The sequence below is a fragment of the Podarcis melisellensis genome (assembly GCF_964234715.1).
Source record: "Podarcis melisellensis genome assembly, chromosome: 10".
In the NCBI taxonomy this organism is placed as follows: domain Eukaryota; kingdom Metazoa; phylum Chordata; class Lepidosauria; order Squamata; family Lacertidae; genus Podarcis; species Podarcis melisellensis.
This window is the reverse complement of record NC_138542.1, coordinates 3,856,133-3,881,696: the sequence shown is the minus strand read 5'-3', so window position 1 is coordinate 3,881,696 and position 25,564 is coordinate 3,856,133. Positions and strand designations below refer to the sequence as shown.

The window sequence follows — 25,564 nt, the reverse complement described above, 5'->3', positions numbered from 1 at the left end:
ACCAGCTCATCAAAAGATTTTGGTTTGTTGGCCTCTGCTTTCTGGTTTAACTACATCTGCATTTAATTCTTTACTTGGCAACATCCTGGATTTGATTTGTCTTTGTTTCCTTCCTGTACTAGAAGAGGGGATTTCTAGTTATTATTATAAACAATCTAACACATCTTCAAGCAGCACCTGTAACTTCCCTTTTCCTTTTTCAAATAGGCATCTTTCAGCTTTCCTGCTGGTTTATTCCCCAGCCAAAACCTCATTTCTCTGCCTTGAAACAAAGGAATATTCTTGCAGGATACTTTGAAAATGAAACAGCCTGTGTTGTGGACAGAATCCATAAGGTCTACAGTACTTCTTTCTGTTCAAAGAAGCAACTGTCTTAAGAGACTGTAACAAGCCAATTTGTTTCTTCTGTTCAGCTCCCTCTCTTGAGCAGCTTATCTTTTTTGCATCTCTGGTCCTTGCTCCCATTTTTCTTTCCTCTAACCATAAATGCAGCGGCCAAGTAATCAGCCTGGCTTAGACACACATTTCTGCACAGTGCAAGTCCCATTAAAGTTTTAGGCATTCAACAGCAGATGACAGGATACATCTGTGGTAAACCCAAACACTAACCCTCCCACTAAACCAAACAAAAGTAGGGATGGAAAATTATGACAATTTTTTTTCAGGCTGGGCAGTTTTGCTTTTGGAGGATGCTTTTGCTTCAGAATGGCAAAGAGCCAGCTCAAGGAAATGTGATGGCAATGATGGTGGAATCCACCAGCTTGAGCAAGGCTTCATTTAACCATTCTAAAAAGGTGAGATTCCTAGCCCAGCTCTCTCCCTTAACTTTCTCCTTCTAGCCACGAGCCCAGCCCCTTTCGAGCTTACACTCCGGGAGAGGAAGCACACAGAGAGATCCGAACCTCACTGAACCAGCTAGCTAATTGGTGAACTGCACTTAGAACAATCCCTGTAAAGTCCTCCTTCCACACCAACTGAACCAGCACAGTACACTTTCTATTTTCCAAGAATGCAGGCTGCTAGCATTGCTCTCTCTCTCTCTCTCTCTCTGTGTATCCGTGTGTTTTACCTCTGCATAAAATGTGTTACAGTGAGTCATTCACACTAAGATGCTTAATGATGGTGGCTGCCTGGATTTAAGAACTCAAGTGTTTCTGAGGCAACACAGATCAGTCACCTCAATTCTTACTTTAACTCTCCCTGGCAAAAAAAATCAGACCTTGGCCTATTTATTTATTTTCTGCCTTCCTTTCTTGATGTGAACCTCTTGCCCTGCTCTGGGCAAGTTTTCTGCTAATCACTGCCTGCTGCTTTCAAGATGCTATCCTGCACTCATGCAAGGCAGCAAACGGAAAGCAGACCATAATTAGCAGCACTCGCCCATGCATCGCCTAACGAGATCATCGCTAAATCTGAGAGCACCCAGCTACCTCGCCTAGCATGTTAGAACAGGGGGAAAGGAGAGGGGAGAGAAACCCACCAACTGCTCTGGCTTTGCACATGCGTGGATGCTTGCAAAGCCCCCCACACCGGCGCAAAAGCAACCCTGGAACTGTCACAACATTCATGTCACCCCCGGGAAGCACTCGGGTTACAATGCGCCTTGGAAAACTTAAACGTTGCGCCGCGACTTCGGCTTCAGGGCCTTTCAGGAGAATGCATTTCTCTAGACAACACAGGCACGCTTTCCTTTCAAATGCTGCTTTCTCCTTTTTTTGCCCCAAATCTCCACGAGGTCCAAACAGCCATTCAAGTCCCAGCGGTGGCGAGGAAACTAGAAACTTTCCTCTCAGCCCGTCTATTTGGAGATGCTGCGGATCCCTGGCCGGAGTCTCCCGGGCTGGGCTGGGCTGGGCTCCGGCGGGCAGCAGCAGCAGCAGCAGCAGCCGCAGGCCCCTCAGCCCAGCCCGGAGCCGGCAGCCTACCAGTTGCTACTCTTCTCCAGCTGAGGGATCCCGCCTCGCTCCGGCTCCGGCTCCTCCCGGTTCCCTTCCTCGGGCGAAATCTCCTCCGCCCTGCCCGACTCGACTTCTCTCTACCATGCAGGGAGACGGGCTCAGGTGGGACTTACGTGGTGGCCGAAGGGAAGGGCCCGTCGGCGGAGAGGTTTATCACCAAGGACTGCAAAAGGGTCAGGGTGAAAAAGAGCCACCAGCCAGCAGCCATCTTCCTGATCGAAGATCGATGCCCCCTTGCCCACAAGTGCCGGAGAAAAGGAGGAGGAGGAGGAGGAGAATAGAAGAAGAAGAAGAATGATGCGGATGATGATGGTGATGATGATGATGATGATAGTGGGGAAGTTAAAAAAATAAGAGTCGGGGCGAGCGCGGGAGGAGTAAGACTAATCAATCAATCTCCCTCTCTCTCCTCTTCTGCGCGAAGCCACAGGCAGCTTCCGAAAGAAGCAGGCGGCGGCTCCTCGGGGGCGGAGAGGCGGAGGGTGGAGGCGGGAAGCGGAGACGCAGCCAGAGGCCGGCGGGCGAGAGAGAGAGGGAGGGAGAGGGAGAGCGGCTCTCGCTACTCGGGCGGCGGCAGCTTCTGCGCGCTGTGATCCGCCGCCATCGGGGCTACTTTTGTAACAGATCCCGGCTCCCTCCCTCCCTCCCTCCCTCTCGCGCGCGCGCCTGGCTCTTTCGGGGTGGGTTTGTGCGCGCGCGCGCGTCTCCTCCCCTGATTTATGCCCCCGATTGCAGGCAGGCAGCCGGGGGGGGGGGGAGAGGGCGGGAGGGGCGGAGGGAGAGGTTGGCGTCTGGGTTTCCTCCCGCGTCCGCGTCTGGGGGCGGGCGGGGGGAGTCCTCCTCGCCGGGAGAGGAGCTTCGCCATACAAGGGAATCAAGGGAAACTCCCCAAGTTCGGGGTCTGGTCTTCCCCGAGGGGCGAACAGGGCGGGGCGGGGTCTGGTCGAGGCTGCTGCAGCCGGCATGCTAAGGTGATGCTTCTTGTTGTTGTTGTTCTCGTCGTCACTATGATCACAGAATATATGCCGCCCGAAGATCACAACATAAAAATGCAAAAGTTTGATCCATGCCGAGGTCTGGCTGCCAGGCAGGTAATAGAGGGACTTGCGAGCGCCCTTCGGTTCTGGAGTTGCAATGGGTTGCAAAGGTCTTGATGGCACTCGCTTGGCGAACATCCCCTGCAAAGGAGCTGGAGACAAAGCACGCCCGGGGGATCTTCCAGCTCCACTGACAGCTCTTGGGCCATAGGTGAGTGCAGAACGGAGCAGTGCCAGCTCTGTGTCATCAGGGCCAAGTTACGCATCTAAGAAGGGCTCCGACTCCGAAACATGGGCATTCATTTGTTCGATAGCGACTGAATAGCTGTGGGTTGTTGTTGTGTTTCCATCTGCTGGGCGAGGGGGCAAAGTGAACAGATTCTAATTAGAGGAGGGGGAAAAGATGCAGCCAGAAAGACTTTAATCTTATCATTCAAGAGAGAGGAGGGGGGTGAGTTACAACCTGCAGAACAGAAGATTTCCCTGAGGGGCACCACCCTTTTCCAAACACACAGCAAACCTGTACCAAGGAGAACTGCTGCAGCTTCTGGCCATTAGTCATTATCAACCCCCAACACTCACTCACTCTCTCTCTCTCTCTCTCTCTCTCTCTCTCTCTCTCTCTCTCTCTCTCTCTCTCTCCTTCTCCAGGGCAACCAGGTAGCTATTCAACATGCACAGAGACAGGGATGCACACACAGCCCTCCAGCATCACTGTAGCAGCCAAGGAGAAGCTGGTGATGCCCCCATGGTTTTGTCTTGTGCAGTTCAAAAGTGCATGACAGACCCTTGATGTAAGGGCTATGACATTTCATTTCTTTCATTTATTTATTACTTACATTTATTACATACATTTTTAGTGCCTGGTTGTTGTGATCGGAGTGACATTCCGTTTTCTGACCAGCCCTGGTCATTATCCTGGCAAAGGGTATGTTTGACAGCTGACTGAGTTTGGGTTGGGACTTAAAACCTTTTCAGAGAGAAGCCTGAGAACTCTCATTGCCGGCACAGATTGCTGCCCTCCTGCCCATGGAGCTATTAGCAGGGATAGGCAATGCCCTGCGCTCCAGACACTGCTGGACTCCAACTCCCAACATCCCTGACCATTGGCCATGCTGTCTGGGAGTGATGGGAGTTGGAGCCCAAGAACATCTGTAAGGGACCACATTGCCTACTCCTGAGCATTACTTATACCAGTGTTTTGCAAACTTGGGTCTCCAGCTGTTGTTGAACTACCACTCCCATCATCCCTGACTACTGGCCCTGCTAGTTAGGAATGTTGGGAGTTGGAGTCCAGCAACAGCTAGGGACCCAAATTTCATAAATGCTGATCTATACTGAGGAGAAGAGCTGTGGACTCATCCTGGCTAAATGCATAGGGAAAGATACTGGAGAAGTTTGTGATGTCACTTTATTGTTCCTGCGGTTACTGTATGTTGATTAGTGCATTGACTCAGGGGAGCATTGTTATCGACACTGAGATAGCTGTGTGTCATCATAATTACTAAATACATTATGGGAAGGGCTGTCTTTGTTGCTGTGCTGCCTTTTTTGTATTGCTATACAGTGGTACCTTGGGTTAAGAACTTAATTCGTTCTGGAGGTCCATTCTTAACCTGAAACTGTTCTTAACCTGAAGCACTACTTTAGCTAATGGGGCCTTCCACTGGTGCCACGCAGCCGCTGAGTGATTTCTGTTCTCATCCTGAAGCAAAGTTCTTAACCCAAGGTAATATTCCTGGGTTAGTGGAGTCTGTAACCTGAAGCGTCTGTAACCCGAGGTACCACTGTATTACTGTGCTTCTGAAGAAGCGGAGAATACAAATTAGTTACAATATACCAGAGTAAGATCCATTCCCGCTATAGGATGGTCTTGCATGTTTATGAAATGATGCTTTGTAAAGATCTAAAAGGTAACAGGCAAAAGGCAGGCCCCGGTGGAATTCTCTCCAGGGATCCTGGTGTTTGGCAAATGAGCAAAAAACGGTGAATTCTGTTTTGAAGCAAAATCCCTCCTGGAGCGCAATCCTATACATGTCTACTCAGGAGCAGATCCAATCAAGTTCAAGGGGCTTACTCCCAGTTAAATGTGTTTGGTTGCTGCTGCCTAAAGATTCAAGCTCTGACTCTAAGCAAGAACTCCAGATCTTTGACTTTGGGGCTTGATTTGACCTGAACTATGTATATCTCATGCTATTTTAAATATGGAGCACGTTTCTCAATGTAAAGATACAAACATCTGGTTCTCCAGAACTTATTAGTGTGCTGCTTCCATTATTCCAGACCACTGGCCGTGCCAGCTGGAGCAGAGAGGAGCTGGAGTCTGGCTACATTTTAGAAGCTACAGGTTGCCCATTCCCGCATTAGAATAACATAGAGTTCAATAGGGCTTACACCCAGGTAAATGTGCATAGGATTGCAACCTAAGTCACCTAGTAGTTCATAACAGAAGTGAAGTTTGAATTGGGGATTTGGGGTTTCCATCGCTCCATCTTTTTCCTGTGATGCTACATTACTGGTCCAGCCAGTAAAACTATCAAGTAACTAGTGTTGTGATCTGAAAAGCCAGGACGCCCTAGACTCTGCCAAGCTTCACTCATGATCTGACAAATTCTGTTATGCTCCATCCTGGATCTACCAGGCTCTGTTCCATCTCTGCTCCTCACCTGCCAGGCTCTTGGCTTGGCTCCATCCTCTACTTCAGTCCAGAGGACCAGTATATTTAATCAAAAGTGTGCAACCCCAACATAGACCATATTCAATAACAGACACTGCACTGGCAGTTATTGGTACCCAAGAGCTGCTTCAGGGGCAGCTCAGGCCCCCTGGAATCTGCCCCATGGTGGGGCTGGCCCTGCACTCTGGCCAAAGCTATGAAAACAAAGATCAAAGAGTGGGTTTCAGGCTCCGAGTATCAATCCCATAGTACAAGGCAGGCAAGAATAAAAGTGCCTCCCATGATGCCAGCTCCCTGTGTAATCATATTTCATCTTTGTCTCTAATCCATAAAATTTTCATTCTTAAGTGCTTAAAAGCACCACTTATTACAGAGAAGATGCAGCTTTGTGGCCGAGCGTATGTTTTATTATATGCAGCAGGATCAATTCCCCACATCTTCAGTTAAGGGCTCTGTGGAAGCGAGGCAGTGAAATTATTCAGACTCCAAAGAGTCCCTAAACAGGCCGTGTTTACAGTGCTGGGCTAGATGGGCCCTTACACTGCCGTTAGAAGATATGGAGTCCAGGATTCCTCAGCCTCGGCCCTCCAGATGTTTTTGGCCTACAACTCCCATGATTCCTAGCTAGCAGAACCAGTGGTCAGGGATGATGGGAATTGTAGTCTCAAAACATCTGGAGGGCCGAGGTTGAGGAAGCCTGATATAGTCTGTAAGCACAGTTAACATCCTGTTTCATAGAACTGGATATGAGCAGGTTTGGGAGGCAGCTTCCTATAAAAGATATAAAGAAGACCAGGCACCTAATAAAATAAATGGGGTTTGTTCATTCTCTTTATTCATTTTTATTAACAAATTTGTATACTGCGGTATATCCATTTAAATATACTAATATATGTTATAAAGTATCAGTAAACTTTAAAAGCAAGTTAACATAAAATTCATAATTCATTGACATGCAAAATATTGGGATAAAATACAAACTTATTTTCATTAATATAATTTTGCTATTATATTTTTTCTTGTTTCTTTGTTTTCTTTCATTTTGAGTTTGAATGGGATATGCTTAAATGATGTCTTTCACATTTTGTTTGTTCTGTTTCACTTTTAAAAAGAGCATCCTTCACCATTTACATATGCAAATAGCCTTTCTACATTTTCCCCTTTGCTTGATTAGTTCAAGATTAGTGTCAGTCCTAATGTAAATATGAGCAACTGATCCAAATATTCTGGAATGTCTATTGCACTGTGCCCTGCATTGAATCCTGTATGAGGTTTGGCAAAAATGTCAAGTTTTGCTCTCAAAATTTGATTGGTGGTGGTGGGGATAAATATCACATCTTACCAGTTTTAGGGAAACTACTTCAAACATTTACTGTATTTGTCAGAGTCAATATAGGACATTGCATTTGTCATACAATTCATTGATTTTTTTTTAAATAAAAAAAAACGGATACTGTTAAAAATTCAGATTAAGAGTATAGATTAGAATTTTTGCAAGTGTATTTGAGAAGTGCGTTCCCCTGCATTAGTTTCAGCTCTAATTGAAGTGTAATTTTCTAGATATTGTATGTGAAATAATTGCATGGAACTCCTTTTAAATGAACATCCTAATGGGAAGAGTTTTTTTAAGGCAACAAACTAAGTCATAAACTACACTTAATTTATAGCTATTCATACAACCAATATTTATACGGTTGTGCTTACTGCCCTATTTCCTTGCGCTGACAACACAAGCAGTGTCACCCCAAAGTGTCAAACTTTCACAAAGGGTATCATAAGTCTAATCATAATCTGGTTAGCATGGCTATATGAATAGGCACCTATCTACTAACTTACAGAAGCTACAGCTCAAGAGATGGGACAGCTCCCAGGTCAAAAATCCCCCCCCCCACACACACACATACACCGTGTTTTAAATTGTAGTATGTAGGTTGATAAAATGATAGCTTTCATTTTTCTCAACATTAATTATATGCCACACAGGAGCCCATACTTGAAGGCATTGCTACAAAAACACTTGCAGTTAGAGCCTGCCTGATACCTCTCATTACAAGGAATTTTAAATTGCTTATAACTCCGCTCCACTTAAAATGCATCTTTGAAAGGTAACCCTTGAGAATATATGGATGCTATTTTGTATCCTCTGTAATTCTATCTGATTACCATCAGCATTAGAGCCTTGCCGCTTCTATACTTTCTTCTTCAAATGAAATATCTGGGTTTTCTCCCATTGATATTTGCTTATCATTTTCATTCCAATTTATTAAATTCTTCTTGATTCTTCTTTGTTCTCTCCAAGACACCTGTGCAAGTTGCATTCTCTTTCATTTTATTGTGCAGGATCTGTAGCTTTTCAGAACAGACTTGTTTCTATGTGGGAAATGATTTTGTATTTTGTGTTATCATTGCTTCTGAAATGCATAGTCTGCCCTGCAGTGGCCCCTCTGCATTCCTAAAACAGCACTCCCAATATGGTGTTCTTATGCAATGATCAATATAAATAATAAAATGTAGAAGTAAAAATAAAAACACATTGAATGATTTCTTTCTTTCCAGAAATAGTGCAATCCTGTGCATACCACTCCAAAAAGAATTTTATTTTAGAATGACACCATGCTCCTATCCATCATTTCCCCTTAGAATATGAAAATATATCATGCTTCTCTCTCCTAAATAATGGGGCCTTCTTTTCCTGAATCAATGGCAAGTTTTCAGGGGGACTGAAAGCAATATATAGATTGCTATATATCATATATATATAGGTAAAGGTAAAGCGACCCCTGACCATTAGGTCCAGTCGTGGCTGACTCTGGGGTTGCAGCGCTCTTCTCACTTTACTGGCTGAGGGAGCCGGCGTTTGTCCGCAGACGGCTTCTGGGTCATGTGGTCAGCATGAACTTGTTTGTTTGTTTACTGTATTTATTTATTTATTTATTTAAAATATTACTGCCCTTCAGTTCGAGATTTCCAGGTGGTTTATAACACAACAAAACTTTATTTTTGGTTTCATATTCAAATAAATAATAAACTATTGAGTGAAGAAAACCTTAGCTTGCAGCATCTAAAATTTTAGCTTGATTTAGCTTGTTCTATGTTAGCTTAGCTTGCACTATAGGTTTTGGCTACCTTTAAAAAAAAAAAACCCTTATCATTCTAAGACCTGCTTTTCAATCTAGCCATTTCCCAAAAGTTTACAGGCTACGTCAAGACAATTGGCCTCTTACAGGTAAGAGTGGGTGTGAGATCTGATGCATGTCACTTTAAAAGAGTTAGAAGTGGGTGGGAGGGCATTTTAAAAGAATCGGATGCCACGTTTTAGACATACTTGCAATTCATGCTTAGCTAAAGGCATGACTCCCACCTTGTTGTTTGCAAATTCCAGTATACAAGAAGTTATGCTTGCTTTAAACTTCAACACTCTAAACAGTCTGGACCTAAGCCATCAGGTAGTCCACCTGCACCCAGACTGACAGACTTACACACTGAGATCTCAGTCTGAGGCATCACCTTGGTCTGTGTGATCTACACCGTTGAAAATCTCCCCCACCTCTCTGCTGTGGCAGGCAGTTATGTGTCAGGCTTTCCAGAAGGCCTTAAAAATTCATCTGTTCCAATTGGCTTTCCATGAGTATTTTTTGGTCCCAGTTGCTGAATGGTTGCTGAAATATTTTTTGTTAGAACTTTGTAAATCTGTTTTATCCTTAGTTTTAGTAATTAGATAGATGGATAGATGATAGATTTATAAAAAATAGATAGATATAGTAAGCTGCTCTGGACAGGCTTTGCCTGGAAAAATGACATATAAATGTTTTAAAATAAAATATTTTCTCTTGTAAATTATAACTCATATAATGTTGGCATCTTATTCTAAACTCCGTCTTTCGTTTCTCATCGGTTATACTCCTGCCTAAACAGAGGATGGACTCTTCTTTGTAACAACATTAATCACTCTGTTTATTTTCTCAGGCTTTCCAGATGGATTTATTAAGCAATGGCCAACTATCAAGTCATTTTTAACTCTACAGGACTGACTTCTTCCTACATTCCCTTTTGGGTAGCATAAATAACTAACTGTCCAAGTTCAAGGCTAGGCATTGTCTTCCAGAAGTGATTTAGAAAGGGGTACCCACAATTCTCAGCTGTTTGTTTTTCTCCTTTCTCCTCATTTACTTCTCCTTTGACCTTTCTTGGCCTTCTCACCTTTCCTTTGATCCCATCTGAAAAAGCTTCAGGAGACACTTGTTAACATATGTCAAAGGGGACAAAAAGTTAAGGAGAAAAAAGGCGTCCCAAAAGAAAGGATGAACTGCCTAATAGACAGGAAATGACAAAAACAAAGATTAAGAAGGGAAACTAAGAACAAAGGGAGAAGGGAGATAAAAGCAAGAACTAGAATTAACCAAAGTGAAGCGAAGCGAGGAAAGAAGAAACAAAGGAAGGTTAAGGCTAAGGCCCAGCTATAGAAGGGCCATCCGTGCAACAGAGATGTGTTCGTTCAATTAAATACTTAGCTGTAATAATATGCAGTTAAATTAAGAGAGAAAAAGATGACAAGAGGAGTGAGAATAACAGGAGAAAAATGAAGGCCAATTTGGTTCTGTTACTCAAATGCATGTTCTCAGATAGAAGGCATTTTGCACATGCTCAAAGGTACTTTATTCTTGGATCACTTTACAAACTTTTGCAAAACATTGTGTTCTGCCTTGAATAAAGGCATTCTGCCCATGTTCTGAGACTCTAGAAAACCAAAACAGTACAAGAAAGCCTCAATACACTTGTATTTTTGAAATGAGCTACTAATTATTATAAAAATGAGTGACAACATTTGGGAAAGGTAGTCTTTTTTTAAAAAAACCTTTAAACAATGAGTATGACTTCAGGCTGTAGAAAATCAACTGAAAGTTTTGGTTGTTTAATCTGCCAGTTGAAATTTATAACCCTAATTTTTGCTTTTGGTGGGCAATGAATAATTTTCATGATAGTTACCCAATTTTCTTTGGCATATTGTAACTGAGTATTAAGCCTACAGTATAATAGGGGGAACACACTTAAATAAGGCAGCTATTATTTGCCATCGCTTTAACTTAATTGTATTGTGAGTGAAAATGTGACTCTTCAGCCCTTACCACCGTTATTTCCCAAGAACCTTAGTTAGGGCTGGAATGTTCCCTCTCTGAAACACTGCGAAGCAACTGCTGCTCAGTGCAATGGTACTCAGTTAAATGGACTGACAGTGTTACTAGGTACAACACAGCTTCCCATCGTCCTCTATTGAGAACATAAGAAGAGCTTGGCTGTTGGGCCAGACCAAACAAGGCCTACTCAAGCCAGCATCTTGTTTTCACAGTGGCCAAGCAGGTGCCGGGGGGGGGGGGGAGTCTCCAAGCAGGACCTGAGGGCAGCTGAGCTTTCTTGTAATCCCCAGTGAGTGGCATTCAGATGCACACTGCATCCAAATACAGCAGGTCAGGCACGTCCAACAGGTAGATTGTGATCTACCGGTAGATCACTGGCTCCCCCCCCCAAAAAAAAGCTAAAGAACTTTGGCTCCCCTGAAAAAAACTCAATATTTTTGCCCTGCACTCCCAAAAAACAGGGCTTTCCTCCTCCCTAAAAACAACCTTGACCTGAACCCCAAAAAGGGGGTAGATCACTGCCAGTTTTTAACTCTGCTAGTAGATCGCAGTCTCTTGGGTGTTGGCCACCCCTGCAGTAGGTGATATGGCCATTAACATAATTAGTCACCGACAGCCTGATCTTCCATCAACTTAACTGATTCGTTTTCAAAACCAGCCAAGTGAGGTAGCCCTACAGGGGTTTCCCAAATGCCATGTTGCAGGACTACATGCCATGGAAAAGAAATTACGAGTGAGATGTTTTTATCTGGTATGGGTGAGAGAATCTAGAGCAGGGAAGGACACAGAAAGTGGTTGACTTAAGAGGAGACAGCAGCCATTAAGGGGAACATCAGAAGGAGAGAGAGCACAATGAAGTGAAATACAAATGAAAGATGACTTAATTTGTGTGTCTGTGATGAGTGTTGATGCTAAAGAAGGGCTATTAGTGCTTAAGCTTTTTTTTCTTTGTCATTTTTATATTAAAAGCTCTACTGAAAGTCAATGAGAGATGCGTGGTCTTTCGAGGGAGTCTGCATATTAATGTGCAAGAGCCATCTTCAAGAAGCATAGGAAGAAGCAAGTTTAACACAAAGTCTGGAACCCTTGATTTAAAACCAAACACTGGAACAGCCTCCAACCGAAAGTTCTCCTTGAGCTAATTGAAACAGAATGTTCAAAGATGTGTCTGAATATTTTTAATACATGGTTTATAAGCTCAGTAACTCAATATGTAATTGTACCCAGCCTGCCAAGTGGAATTGCCAAGTATTAGGTGAACCAGGGGAAATATTGCACTGCAAAAAAATAAAAAATAAATAAAAATAGATCAGTCATAGGCTCCTGAATGTGTGGGTGGAATTTGAAAGCAACAATAGGATAACAGGGTAGTTTCAGTGAGTGGGGGTAGGAAATTCATGCTTCAAATATAGCCAGTACATCTGTTTACTAACTATTTTTACCTACAGCTGCAAATATCTGAAATTTCAGAGATTTTTTTACTTATCTAAGACAATTTTTAGCCTCTATAAATAACTCTCAACTTCTTTTTTCATAGATGAAATGGTAACAATTTGCTTTATTCCCTCCCACTGCTGCCATAAAAATGGCCTTTGAAACTCTCAGATCACCTGATGGGTTGCTAAATTATTGTTTCATTTTATACAAGTGGTTGTGGCTCATTTCTGACCCCTGAAAACAGAGGTTATAATGGGAACACTCAGGGACTTTAAAGCTATTGCCTCTGCTGCTCTTTCTGCTTATGGCTGCCATAGATTTGAATGCTCCATCTACTTTTGCCATGTAATTTCACTGCGGGAAGTGGGGGAGTTACTGTTTCAATATTTCATAATAACATTTTAGGCGTTGTTCCACATTGGTTATACAGTACATACTAGAAGGAAAACCTAAAGACAGAGTGGAAGGGGATTTCCAATCCTAGGTCCACATTCCAGTCTGGGGGCCCCAGGCCGATGGTGGGCGTGGCCAGAGGCAAAAGTGGGAGGAGCAATGAATGTAGACTAGTCTGTACACATGCTCACAGGCCCCTCTTTGTCCTCTAACCAGCAGGACCAGTGAGAGGTGAGGCCTGGAGGGTGTTCTGAAGGCCAAGCAGAGAAGCCTGGAGGACCACAATTGGCTTCAGGTTCCCCACCACTGACCAAAAATATCAGTGCAAGACATTAGGATATCAAACTCACAGCATTGGTTTCTCAGCTTTTGTGCTATATTGGGGTGGTTTCACAGGACCTCAAATGTTCCTATGGACTGCACCCAACAGCTGCTGTGCCACAGTGAAAAGCTCGCACAAGTCATGGCTGCTGATTTTCACACATCTCTGCTACCCACTTAAGTCCCAAGTTCCTGGAAAAGCTACAGCAAAGAACTGGGGGCCTCCTGGAGCAGAAAGGGATATGCTGTACAGAGGGCTGCACTGGTTATGAAAATTTGATGCCCCAACATGTGAAACAATGTGCTTTCCACTAAAGAATGTTTCACTTTATCCCTTTTTTTAAAAAAAGTTTATTAGTATTTTGTGAAGTAGCAAACAAGAAAACTGAACATCACAAGAAATCAAAGAAGGTTATACTCAACACAGACAATTTTCTCCTCATTCACATTATGAGGTATTTTTCCCTTCTTTGTGAAGCTGAGTAAGACCAGGGGAGGACTCTCTGCTAATCTTTTGTAATAGGACGCTCTGAGTGAGGACAAAAATTGGCAACCCCAAAGGGATATTTTCTCTCTCTCTCTTTCCCTTTTAAATAAATAAATAAATAAAATAGGATTTTATTCCTGAATGGATCTTTTCAGTTATGGATCTTCTCAATTTTGCACCCCCTCAGCTCAGCATCCTGTGTTTTGAAGCCACCCACACCACCCTAAATCCAGCACTGGGAAGAGGGCACTGACATACTACTGTTATCATAGAAACTCACTGTACCAAGGTATTCTTCCAAATGACTCCTGCGCTGTAGGAGCCTGAATGCCCTGAGTTGGAAGGGAAAAGTTTGTTAGTGTGTGTAATTTTTCCCCAGATAGCCAGCACAACACACCATAATTGGGAAGCCCAAACATAGGTCAGAGATTATTTTTCCAAGACCTGGAAATTTCCTTTCTGGCTGCTATGAAGAGGGAAATTATAAAGTCTTTCTAGGGCATCTCAAATGCATCTGAGGACCAGTTCCTGATCTGAGTTATCTGAGAGAGGACCTTCTCTGATGTGCATCCTCTTCCACAGTCTCTCTGTCAGGAGCCAGAGTCAGGAATAGGTCAGCAATAAAAAACACTAGTGTTAGGGTGGATCTAAAAGCTATAAATAAGTTAGAAATTAGATCATTATAACAAAAGAAAAAATCTGTATGGAAAATTGTGTTTTAAAATTTCCTGCTATCTGGTGCCATCTGGTGTTGCATTCAAATCACTGTTTCTTTACTGATGTAGCTGAGTCCTCAGTTAAAACTCTATATTGAAAGACAGCAAAACAGCACAGGTCTATTGATCACAGCAACTCTGGCTAATAAGACAGTTATGGGAACTGAAGGCACCCCTCTCCCAGTTCCTTCCCCAGAAGCCTAAGACTCTATCATCTTGCATCTCGTTGATCCTCCCTCTTCATTTCTCTGTGTGCTCTGAGAGACCGGGGGGGGTGGTGGAGCTGGCCGCAGGAGGGGGAGACACTCTTGACTCTTCAGCAGCCAGCCTCATCTCTGTCTCCTGGTCCCTCTCCCCTCCTGCCTCAGAGTCTAGACTGCCCTCTGCCACACTCTCTTCCTGCTCACTAAACCCTGTTGCCTCTTCAGCTTCCAGCACCTCCTCCTCCTTTTCTGCTCCATCTTCTGCCTTGGACCACTCATCGCCATCCCACCACCAATCCCCGGGCTCTGGGCTTCTTCCCCTGGGGGTTCCCATGGAGGTGCCTCCCACCACTTCTCTGTATACAGCCAGTCAATAACAGTATCTCAAATGCATCTGAAGACCAGTGTTTGGGTCTGAGAAATTTGAGGAGTGCCTTCTCTGATGTGCATCCTCTTTCACACTGAGATAGTGCCAGCTACTGAAAAAGTAGTGATTATCACTGGGATAGCTTTTTCTGCCATGACCCTGACATTTGGACATAACCTCACACAAGAAAATTACCAAGTCCAGGAGCCTGGCCACTTTAAGCAGACTTTTAAAACTTTTTTTTAAAAAAAAAGACAAAAGCTTTGAGCTGCTGTATATGCTAGTGAAAACTGACTTGCTGCCAATGGTGTCCAAACTTCTCATTCTCTGTGTTTGTTTGTGTCTGATAGTTATTTTACTGGTTTACTGATAGTTATTTTACTGGAGAGCCAGTGTGGTGTAGTGGTTAAGAGCGGTAGTCTCATAGTCTCATAATCTGGAGAACCGGGTTCGCGTCTCCGCTCCTCCACCTGCAGCTGCTGGGTGACCTTGGGCCAGTCACACTTCTCTGAAGTCTCTCAGCCCCACTCACCTCACAGAGTGTTTGTTGTGGGGGAGGAAGGGAAAGGAGAATGTTAGCCGCTTTGAGACTCCTTTGAGACGCCTTTGAGACGCCTGGAGAAGAGGAGGTTAAGGGGTGATATGATAGCCATGTTCAAATATATAAAAGGATGTCACATAGAGGAGGGAGAAAGGTTGTTTTCTGCTGCTCCAGAGAAGCGGACACGGAGCAATGGATCCAAACTACAAGAAAGAAGATTCCACCTAAACATTAGGAAGAACTTCCTGACAGTAAGAGCTGTTCCACAGTGGAATTTGCTGCCAAGGAGTGTGGTGGAGTCTCCTTCTTTGGAGGTATTTAAGCAGAGGCTTGACAACCATATGTCAGGAGTGCTCTGATGGTGTTTCCTGCATGGCAGGGGGTTGGACTCGATGGCCCTTGTGGTCTCTTCCAACTCTATGATTCTATGAAAGGGAGTGAAAGGCGGGATATCAAATCCAAACTACTCCTCCTCCTCCTCCTCCTCCTCCTCCTCTTCTTCTTCTTCTTCTTCATCTTTTCACTCACCTAAGAATATTTTATTAAAGGCAGTATTAAAGGCAAGTGTTTTTTAACAGAAACTGATTGGAAGCTCCTTCTGTCTTTCTCTGCAGAGGACACTTAGCTTAAAGTACATCTGTTTGTGACTTCACTGGATGTATAAACACAGAAAAAAGCAATTGAGAATTTACTGACTCTACCATCATGGCCTGCCGGAGGTCAGCTACATTACCCTACAAAGAGCTGATTGCACAATGCAAAAAGTGTCTCCTTCCTTGTAAATCTAATAGTTCACTCTGTCAGGTTCATCTTGTAGCATGACCCCAACCCCTTGATTTGTAATTTTCTTCATAGAAATGCCTTTTACACACCACATCCATATTTCATCTTGACATGTTTATTACTGATAATTTTCATTCAGTTTAGCAATAGACGTTATTCATTAATGGCTGTGCAATTCCCTGCAAAACAAAAGGCTATAAGCAAGTTCTGATGCTACCATAAATACTTGCTGAGATAGTTGAATAACACCCTGTGTTCATTCTACATTTTTCTCAGAGTAGACCCATTAAAATTAATTGACGTAACGTAATCATGGTCATTATTTTCAGTATACAGTATCTGCATTAATTTCAGTGCATTTGCCCAGGGGTTGCAAACTATTCTAGCAGCATTCTGGTATCACAGAACCAATGGCTTTGAAATAAAATATGCTCTTAGAAACATAGAAAGCTATTTGGGAGATGGGGTACGGAAGCAATTTGATTAAGTTCACATTTAAAGCCAACCCCCCCCCCTAATTTGCACTTTCCAAAACAATATGCAAACTGAAACAAAGCCACTCTTTGAAATTCACATTCCAAATTTTGTGATTTGCAGCTGTCCAGTCAAATAATGCGTAGAAAAAGAATTACATATGATAGTAAAATGTACAAAAAATGCACATATTGGTTAAAATCATATGCAAATGGTATTAGTGCTTCTCCGAAATACCAGACTTTCTGCAATAAGGAAAGTGACAGAAAACTGTGCTGGAAAGTGTGGGGCACCACTTGCATGACACAATATCATCTAACCTCCCTGCAGACAAATCAGAATGAATGCTCAGAAAGTATCCAGTGTTGCACAATCTCCCTACAAACACTTCAGGGTGGATGCTCACTAAACAGGTTGTCTGAAAGTGAACATAGCCCTTCAAGAGCCCTTCATTACCTTAAGGTCTGGGTTGGTCGCCTTTTTGACTTATCATCCTGTCTGTTGTGTATCAGTTATATTCCAGTCATTCAGATGTTGGGATTTCAGAAAATATTGGAATTATTTGTGGCAATTCACAGGTTGGTGAGTAGAAAAAAAACATCCATCATAAGCACAGCAAAAAAAAAAGAAACAGCATAAAGTTTGGAGGAGAGAAAATTGAGAAGCAGCACCATTGCTCTGTCAAAACCTTGCCCTCTGTGAAGAATCCAGTACCTCCTACTGCCAATTGTTATAACATTTTAAAAGAAAAATAGATTCCAATAGAACTGTGAGGCTAGAGAGCAAAAGGGAGCATTTGCTTAGCAAATTGGCGTGTATCTCTTCTTTTTCTGAGTGGCAGCTGTGTTGGCCTGTGCAATGTGTCTTAGCAATTTTCTTTTCTTCTTTTGACAATGGCTGCTACCCTTATAATCCTTTGCAGCTTTGATGGCTTTTTAAGGCCCGGTGTGTAAATTAATAAAAAAGCAATTCCAAATGTGATGTGCCGTGTAACTCTCACAAGAATGAAAAGCAAAGCTTGCAAATACTTAATTGACAAATCTCTGGATTATTTCTTAATAACAGATACCTCAACAAGTCACTATTTGTGGTTTGGCATATTTCTTGGCATTTAATGCATGCTCTCTCTCTCTTTCCCCCTCTCTATATATAATGCCTGCAGTTTCCTTGCTTTATTTCATTTTGAAATTGACTTTTGGAGCAACTGTCACAAGGCATCAAGCTGCATTTGTCTTTCAGCTTTGACTCTGCTCGGTGTAAGAAGCAGGTAATGGCAACAGGTGGGCGGGGGCCTTCCATGATGAAAGAACCATGACAAAGACGTGCCTTGAGAACAGCTGCCTGATGTATTAGATTAAACCATATTAAGTCATATTAAATGTATTGAATTAGATTATATTGGGTTGAGGAACTTGTGTATCTGTGCATGGTGTTGGACTCTACCTCCCATCAGCCCTGGTCAGCAATGGGGGTTGCATCCAGTGATGTCTGAAGGGCCTCAGGCTCCCCACCCAGGGCTTACGTGAAACTAAGGAGCAGTGAGAAATGTTTGGGCGTGTGCAGCAGGGAAAGGCTACTGACTCTGTTGAGAGAGACCTCGATTCCAATTCAATAAGCAAAATGTTGTTGACCTTGGCCCCCTATCTGAAAAATTGATTGTAATATCACATTATTTTTGCAAACCGTGTTATTGTAGGAGAAGTGCTACAAATATGTATTGGCATTAAGCAGATTTTCATCATGACCTCAGATGCAGAAAGATGTGTTTGTTTCAGAAGCATTTATATACTGCCCATAATCACATGAAAGTTGAGGGTGGGGTACAAATCATAAAAACAAGCAATCCCATAAAACACAAGTGGAACATAAAGGCAACAGATAACACATCAGGTGGACTAATGACACACAAAAGTTTGGGAAAATAAGGTTAGAATCTTGCATCCTAGGGATGAGGAAGCTGTGGCTCTCCAGACAAGGCTGGACTTAGGAGGAGGCAGAGGGAGAGGGTGGCAGTTGCTGAGGCTCAGGGAGGGCACAGAGCTGTGTGTGCCATGTGGCTTGCCCTATACTCCCCGCTGCTAGCCTCTGCCCTCAGGTGTAGTGGAAGACAGTGTTCTTTCACAAATATTGGAGTAAGAGTCAACTGCCAGCCCAGCCGGCTTCTGTATGTGCCTTGGAAGAGTGTCTCTTCTTGTCCTTCTCCTCTGGCAGCCAATGTCTTGTTGGACTCTCATCATTCCTGATCATTGGCCATACTGGCTGAGGCTGATGGAAGCCAGGGCTCCTGCACTGCCGCTGTCCTTTTGTCCTAAGAAGGGTTTGCCACCTGTGCCTTCATTCTAGCACACAGTAGCTGTTTCTGCCCCATAGAACAGACACCCCTCCATGTTAATAGCAGCAAAGGCCATGGGGGAAATTTGCGTTGGGGAGATCCTAGCAAGCTCCTGATACAAGAACAGATTTGCACATCTCAATAGTGGGAGATACACAAAAAGTCTGTATTGGAAAAGTCAAGGTGGGGCACTTTGGTGTGCAGGAAAGAGAAAGTTAATAGGATACTGGGTGGGTGTTGCAGTGCAGTTGAAGGGAACAGGACTGAGCAATTAAAGAAGTTAAGATACAGATGGAATCCTTAATTCCTTGTTCAAGGAATAGAATAATAAACCTTTCAAAATTTACATTTTGTTTTTATTTCTTATTCTGCCATCTAGTGGTTTCTGTCTGTAAGTTGTGTTACTATTATAACCATAGTCAAAACAAAAAAAATTCCTTCCAGTAGCACCTTAAAGACCAACAAAGTTAGTTCTTGGTATGAGCTTTCGTGTGCATGCACACTTCTTCAGATACACTGAAACAGAAGTTTCCAGACCCTTCTATATAGTGAGAAGGTGGGGAGGGGTATTACTCAGAAGGGTGGTGGGAATGGGTGACTGGCAGATAGCTGTTTAACCATATAAACTTTAATATTTGCCAAGCCAGGGAAATGCTTTTACTTAGTGCCATACCATATAAGGTTCCAAATATAACTTGCTGTTTTGTTTTGTCTTAATTATTATCATTGATCTGACAAAGGCCATTGTGAAGAGGGTAGAGAAACCATTTTATGGTGTGGCAGTCTCTCTCACTGGTCAGGTTGAAAAGCCATCTATCGGTGATATACCAGCCCATTACCACATCTGCTAGGATGTTCTGAGTGCTGGTTATGACCTATAAAGCCCTGTATGGATAAGGCCCAGGCTATCCGAAAGACTGTATTCTCCCATACAATTCTGCCTGGGCTCTGAGATCTTCAGGGGAAACCTTTCTCTCAGTCCTGCCACCCTTACAGCCATGTTTGGTGAGGACGCAGGAGAGGGCCTTCTCGGTGGCTGCTCCCAGACTTTAGAAGTCCCTTCCTAGAGAGACTAGATGGCTCTGTTCTTCTTGTCCTTCCACCGGCAAGTAATGACTGGTTTATTCCTGTAGACTTTGGGGAACTGGCTACTTTTAACAGGGCTCTGCTATTTTTACCACTATATTTTAATATATTTTATATTGTTTCAATTTTATTATAGCTTAATTACTTTTCAGCTATAATTATGTAAATGTTAATGTTTTATATGTTTTTAGCTTTCCCTGTTTTATTTGTGTCTCCTTGAATTCCAGTTATTGAAGAGAGATGGGATGCAAAGGAACAAGAGAAGGAGAGACATTGGACTATTTCCTCCCCTTGCTGCCAGATCACCTTTTGGACCTAGACAGACTCTCTGTGCCTGGCAGTGGGGTCTATGCAGTACCTTGAATCCCACCCTCTTGGGCAAGTGTTAAGAGCTCTTACCCCCTGGAACACAACAGATTCTAAGAGGGAAATAAACTGGGTAAATCTTTTGAGTTCAGACTTAAAATGGCCTGGTTGCCCCATCAACAGAAACCTTACAATGTTACAAAGTTATGATTCTGTGGTGCATCCAAAAAGCCCAATCATAAAGCAAATTAAATGAGTCAATGCATGAACAATTCAATCAATTTCATAACAAATAATAACAGGTATGTATGTGTGTATGTATGTATGTTTGTATAAATAAATAAATAAGAACATATATATCTTGATTTTTGCATTTTGTAGATTTTTTTCTCTGAATTAGAACAGCAAAAAGCTAAGTAAATGCCCTTGTAGTAATAATAAGTTAAAAAATAATAATAAGCAGAACAACATGCATGCAACAGATTGTAAGGTAACAAATAAAATATAAAATGTTAAAGCACTGCTTTCAAATATTTCATTTTTCACCAATCCAAATCATGCCAACCAAGCGTGATTGTGGAGCACTAAAAACAAGCTATAATTCTGTTGCACTTCCTTCAGGAACTAATATTATGACCACTTAATAGCTGGTGCTCCACACCTAAATAGATAACAAGCTTCTACTTCTGGAAGCGGCTATTAGTGCACAGCATATCTGAAACGTACAGACAGCCTGCAAGGCATCGTACTACACTTTTAATGAGCCCCCGCGCTGATCGAAGAAATGGGTGGTATTCAATTCACTCATGCATTGCAGATGCATAATCAATACCGCATGAAGGGAGGATAGTTATTGTCGAAATTATCCTGTTCACTTATGAACAAATCAGTGATTAGCATTTAACTGTCGCCTGACATTTACAGTCCTGTTGACATTCTCCCATTTTTGTGGGGATTTTCACTCAGCCAATTTACAGGTGTTTTAATGCTTCAGCTAGTGACTCTTCATCACCCATGAATTTATTGTTTGACTGGATTACCTTGCCAGAAGGTCATGGAGGCGTGGGGCCTCACCTCTGCCACCATGTGTTTCTCAGATCACAGGTCAACTCTTTCCTTCTCTCAGGGCTGGCCTAAGGCATTTTGCTGCCTGCAAAGCCAACTGGGTGGGCAGTTGACTCAACCATGCTTCAATCAGATAAAATTCTAGTGGGATAAATAATATAGCAGAGCCTTATAAATGGTTTTATCAGTGATTTTCAGCCAGTGAGATGCAGCTTGCTGGGGAAACTTGGGGAAGGTTCAGGGGAGCCACATGGCCATCCTTATCTCCCCCCCCCCCCCGTCTCTGAGGCATGTTCAGGAGAGCCTGTGGGGCTGCTCTTCCTTCTCTTGCCTGTCTTACATTCCCTTGCAGCCCATATACATCTCCTTGGAGTCCTCCAGCTCCTTCTCCTCACTGCCTCACAGACACGGCCCAGATTCCTAGTCTCCCACCTCCCTCTGCTCTCCATTTCTGGCATGCTTACATAGAGGCGTCTGGAGGAAGCGGGAAGGTTGCCTTGGTGTCCCGACTACAGATCTGGCGCGAGGAAGATGTTCCCTGGTGGCTGTCCTTGTCAGTTATTAACGTGCAAGTCACTAGGGGATTTATATTGTACTGCGATTCCTTCGCCTGGCTGCTCCAAAGTGTTTGGGGAAGCCTTGCTCCCTCCTACCCTTTTTCCTCCCCATGAGGAAATGAAAATATCCCTGCAGATGCTTCTCTCTCTATCCCCCCTTTTTCTGTCTCCCCTCAGTCTCCCCATTCCCCTTCAAGTAGCATTGGAGGCTTTTGCATGACTGTTTATTTTCTTAAAATCTCCCCCACCAACAGCAAACAAAAGTCCTCCCCAGCTTCAGTTACTAACAGTTCCTTAGTTTCACATAGAAGACTTGAGAAATGCAAGAAAATAGCAAAATAGCTTTAATCGTTTGTGTTCCTGGAAATGTTTTTTGCTTTTTTGAAAGAAAGAAAAACCAACCAACCAACCCCCCACCCCCGCCACCAACACCAATGACCTCCCTTCATTTTTGAGAGTCCCCCAGTTCTATAATGAGGGATCTAAAAATAAATCTTAAAGTGAGGGGTCCCTTCTGTGTTTCTCTCTCCTTGTACCCCCAATATCCCTCCTCCCTCGTCTTCTCTACCTCTCCCACCAGGCAACCTCCTTCTCCGCCCCCCCCCCCCAGCTTTATGGAGTCAGGGAGAATGTTGAAGGAAAGGACCATTTCTGCATGTGTGTCCTGTGCTGTGTGTTTCTCACTTTCCATCCCCCCAATAACATATTCCCCCCAAATGTGCACACTAATTTCGGAGAGGCAGGCTGGGGCTGTCGTGTGGAGTGCGTCAGCTCAGCCCAGCCCAACACAGCAGTGGCATTGCTTGGGTTCCCGTTGGTTTGAATGGGGCTTGTGCAGGAGAACTTCCTGCTTGGTTGGGTCTTGCGCATTTAGGGCTATCGTGTGTTATCACAATAAGATCCTGTCTTTTCTACAGGGAGCTCAATGTGGTGTATGTGGTTCTCCCACCCCACCCCAGTGCCCACTCTATCCCACAACAACCCTGCAAAGTAGATCAGGCTGAGAGGCAGTGAATGGCCCCAAGGTCACGCCCAGTGAACTTCACAGCTGAGGGGGATCTGAAGTCCTGAAGTTGCCCCAGCCCCGCAGGCTGGTTTGATCATTGCTCCTTTACTTCAGTTTTTCCAACACTTCAAAATGACAAGTGGCTATCCAACCATTGTTTAACCTCTGCTTGTGCTTTCCTAAAAGCTCAAAAGGATTCACACAGATTATCTCAGTCCTTGGAAAAGTCTGGCTGTTAATAGCCCTGTAGGATGGAGGGAGGAGACTAGAAGTGGAGAGGTTGTGTTTTGGGGCTAAAGCCGCCCAGTGTGTTTGTGGTTCAGCTATTTGAACCAGGTTGTTTCTGGTTTTATTTCATGCTCTTAACCACAATGCTAAACTAACTTTAAAAAATTTGATTAACAAATGGTACTTTGAAAGAACTGTTTCTGTGCACCAGATTCAGGTTTGTTCTCTCTTATTCTTTGTCCTTCAGATTACACCTTCAGATCTCATTGAGTATTTCTTCAAACAAAATATGCCATGATTGTCTTCCTTTAAACTAACTTTGGTTACAATCCTATACAGGGTTAGTCTCATGGTTAGTCTTAAAAAAGGTAACAGCAAATCACATTTTTCTGTTCTATGACAATAAAAAAAAACCCACAGCTCTTTTCTTCTTCTTCTAAGTGCTAACTCATTGCTTTTAAAGTAAAAACAAAATCCTTAAAGTTTCCCATCTATTCAGGGACCGCAGTGACACGCTGGTGCTACTCAACACACCGCTGTAAGCTAAGAGCTTTAGAAATATCCTGTGTAAAGAAACGTTTCCCCCCCCCAGTAGTTGCTGTTCTGATGTAAATAAGGCTCTCTGTGAACTATCAGTAATTCTAAATTTGATGCACTGAATTCATTGCCAAATTAAAAAAGAGGACACCACCAGTTTTTTCAAGGCTAAAAACTGTTCCTTCGGGTGCTAAGCCCTCCATGCCAATATATGCTTTTCCATCCTCCTCATTAGTGTTGTGTAAAACAGCTGCTACCTTTTTCTCAACTAAATGCAAATCATCACAAAGCCTATAGCAGATCACCATCTGATCTCCACTTCTCATTCTCAGTAGGCCCATCTCCCATGCCTTGCTGGCAGTATTGAGGGAAATGCAGTCAGGGGTCTGAACCACCTTCTTCTGTGTGGATTGACTGATGTCATTTAATTTTGCTCGCAGACGGACATCCGACACAAATTGGGTTTCCTTTTAAACCACACAAAAACAACCCAAAGCAGCAGCCTCTAATTGATGTTTGTTTTGTTTTGTTTATTTAACTCCTTTCTCTACTGCCTTTAATTGAAAAGAATACCAGGTGGTCCACAATGCATGAAAATATGATAAAACATTGCATCCAAGAGTTGATTTTAAATCCGTATTAATTCAATTATCTGCGGCCTTTAAAAATAATGCCAAGGTGGGTCATGATACAATAATGCAACAAAATAAAATATACCTCTAAAGCATCTCAGGATTGATTAAAAATGTTTATTTACTTTATGCTATGCAAGAAGAACTTGTACTCTTTTAATGAATTAGCATGGGGTAAATGATTTGTAGCACAGAAGCAAACACCTATGCCTCAATGCCAGAACTGCAGAAAAACATCGTGTCATGTGCTCTAGGTCAGGGACATCCAACTCCCAAGAGACTGCAATCTACTCACAGAATAAAAAGAATAAAAAACTGGCAGTGATCTACCCGGGGTGGGGCGGAGCAGGTCAAAGTTGTTGAGCTTTTTTATGGAGGCAAGTATAAACTGTTAGAGGGCACAGGAAAAAGCTGCTCACCAGATATCGAAAACTCTACCGTTTGGACGAAGTGAGGGGCCGGAGGCTCTTTTTCCCCCGAATAAAAAAGAGCCCGCAATCAACTGCTAGCTCCCGGGGAACGACCGGTCAATCGCGGTCAACTGCTTGGACATCCCTGCTCTAGGTGATGGAGATGTGTAGATAAGCACAATGCTTTGACATAAAAATGTACTCATAGAGGCCTACTGTGGTGTCTGAAAAGTGAAGTTTTGTTGAGTGAACAATAATGGAAGTCACTGACTAAACATCAGGAAGAACTTTCTGATGGTAAGAGCTGTTTGATAGTGGAACAGTCTCCCCCGGAAGGTGGTGGACTCTCCTTCCTTGGAGGTTTTTAAGCAGCGGTTGGATGGCAATTTGTCATGGATGCTTTAGCTGAGATTCCTGCATTGCAGGGGGTTGGACTAGATGACTGTCGGGATCCCTTTCAATTCTACGATTCTATGAACTCCTAGTGAATTTTCTCTAAAGCGGCCATTTTGGAGTGCAACTCCCATTGGTCCCAACCAAGATGGTCAGTGGTTGGGAATGATGTGCCCTGTAGTTCAACCAGGAAGACACCCAGTTGGAGAAGGCTGCTGCAAGGCCTCTTTAATACTGGATCCAGATGATGATGTAATCTTTTTTCTGTTTGAGACATAGGTGCATAGTTGCTTATGAGAAGTCGTCCCAAGCTTGGGTGGATCTACACAAAGGGGAAAAAACCCACTAGAAATAAGTCATGAATTAAATCGTTATAACAAAAGAAAAAACACCCTGTGTAAAATCACATAGAAAAGTTTTGTGCTCTACAGCGCCATCTGGTACTGCATGTTTATAACATGTTCAGCATTCCTGTGTCAGGGC

At 43.3% G+C, this 25,564-nt stretch overlaps 1 protein-coding gene across 5 annotated transcripts in view; it reads right to left on the bottom strand.

The window, feature by feature from the left end:
* The window catches only part of CACNA2D1 (calcium voltage-gated channel auxiliary subunit alpha2delta 1), a 369,792-nt gene extending 367,378 nt beyond the window's left edge, over nt 1-2,414 (bottom strand). For 3 of the 5 annotated variants that reach the window (XM_081927647.1, XM_081927649.1, XM_081927651.1), the window contains exon 1: nt 2,072-2,414. In XM_081927647.1, coding sequence (XP_081783773.1) covers nt 2,072-2,166 — 95 coding nt within the window. In that variant the 5' untranslated portion in view covers nt 2,167-2,414. The remainder of the gene's footprint in view (nt 1-2,071) is intronic. The other 2 variants (XM_081927648.1, XM_081927650.1) reach the window with 1 other exon arrangement.
* Between the last annotated feature and the right edge of the window lie 23,150 nt (nt 2,415-25,564).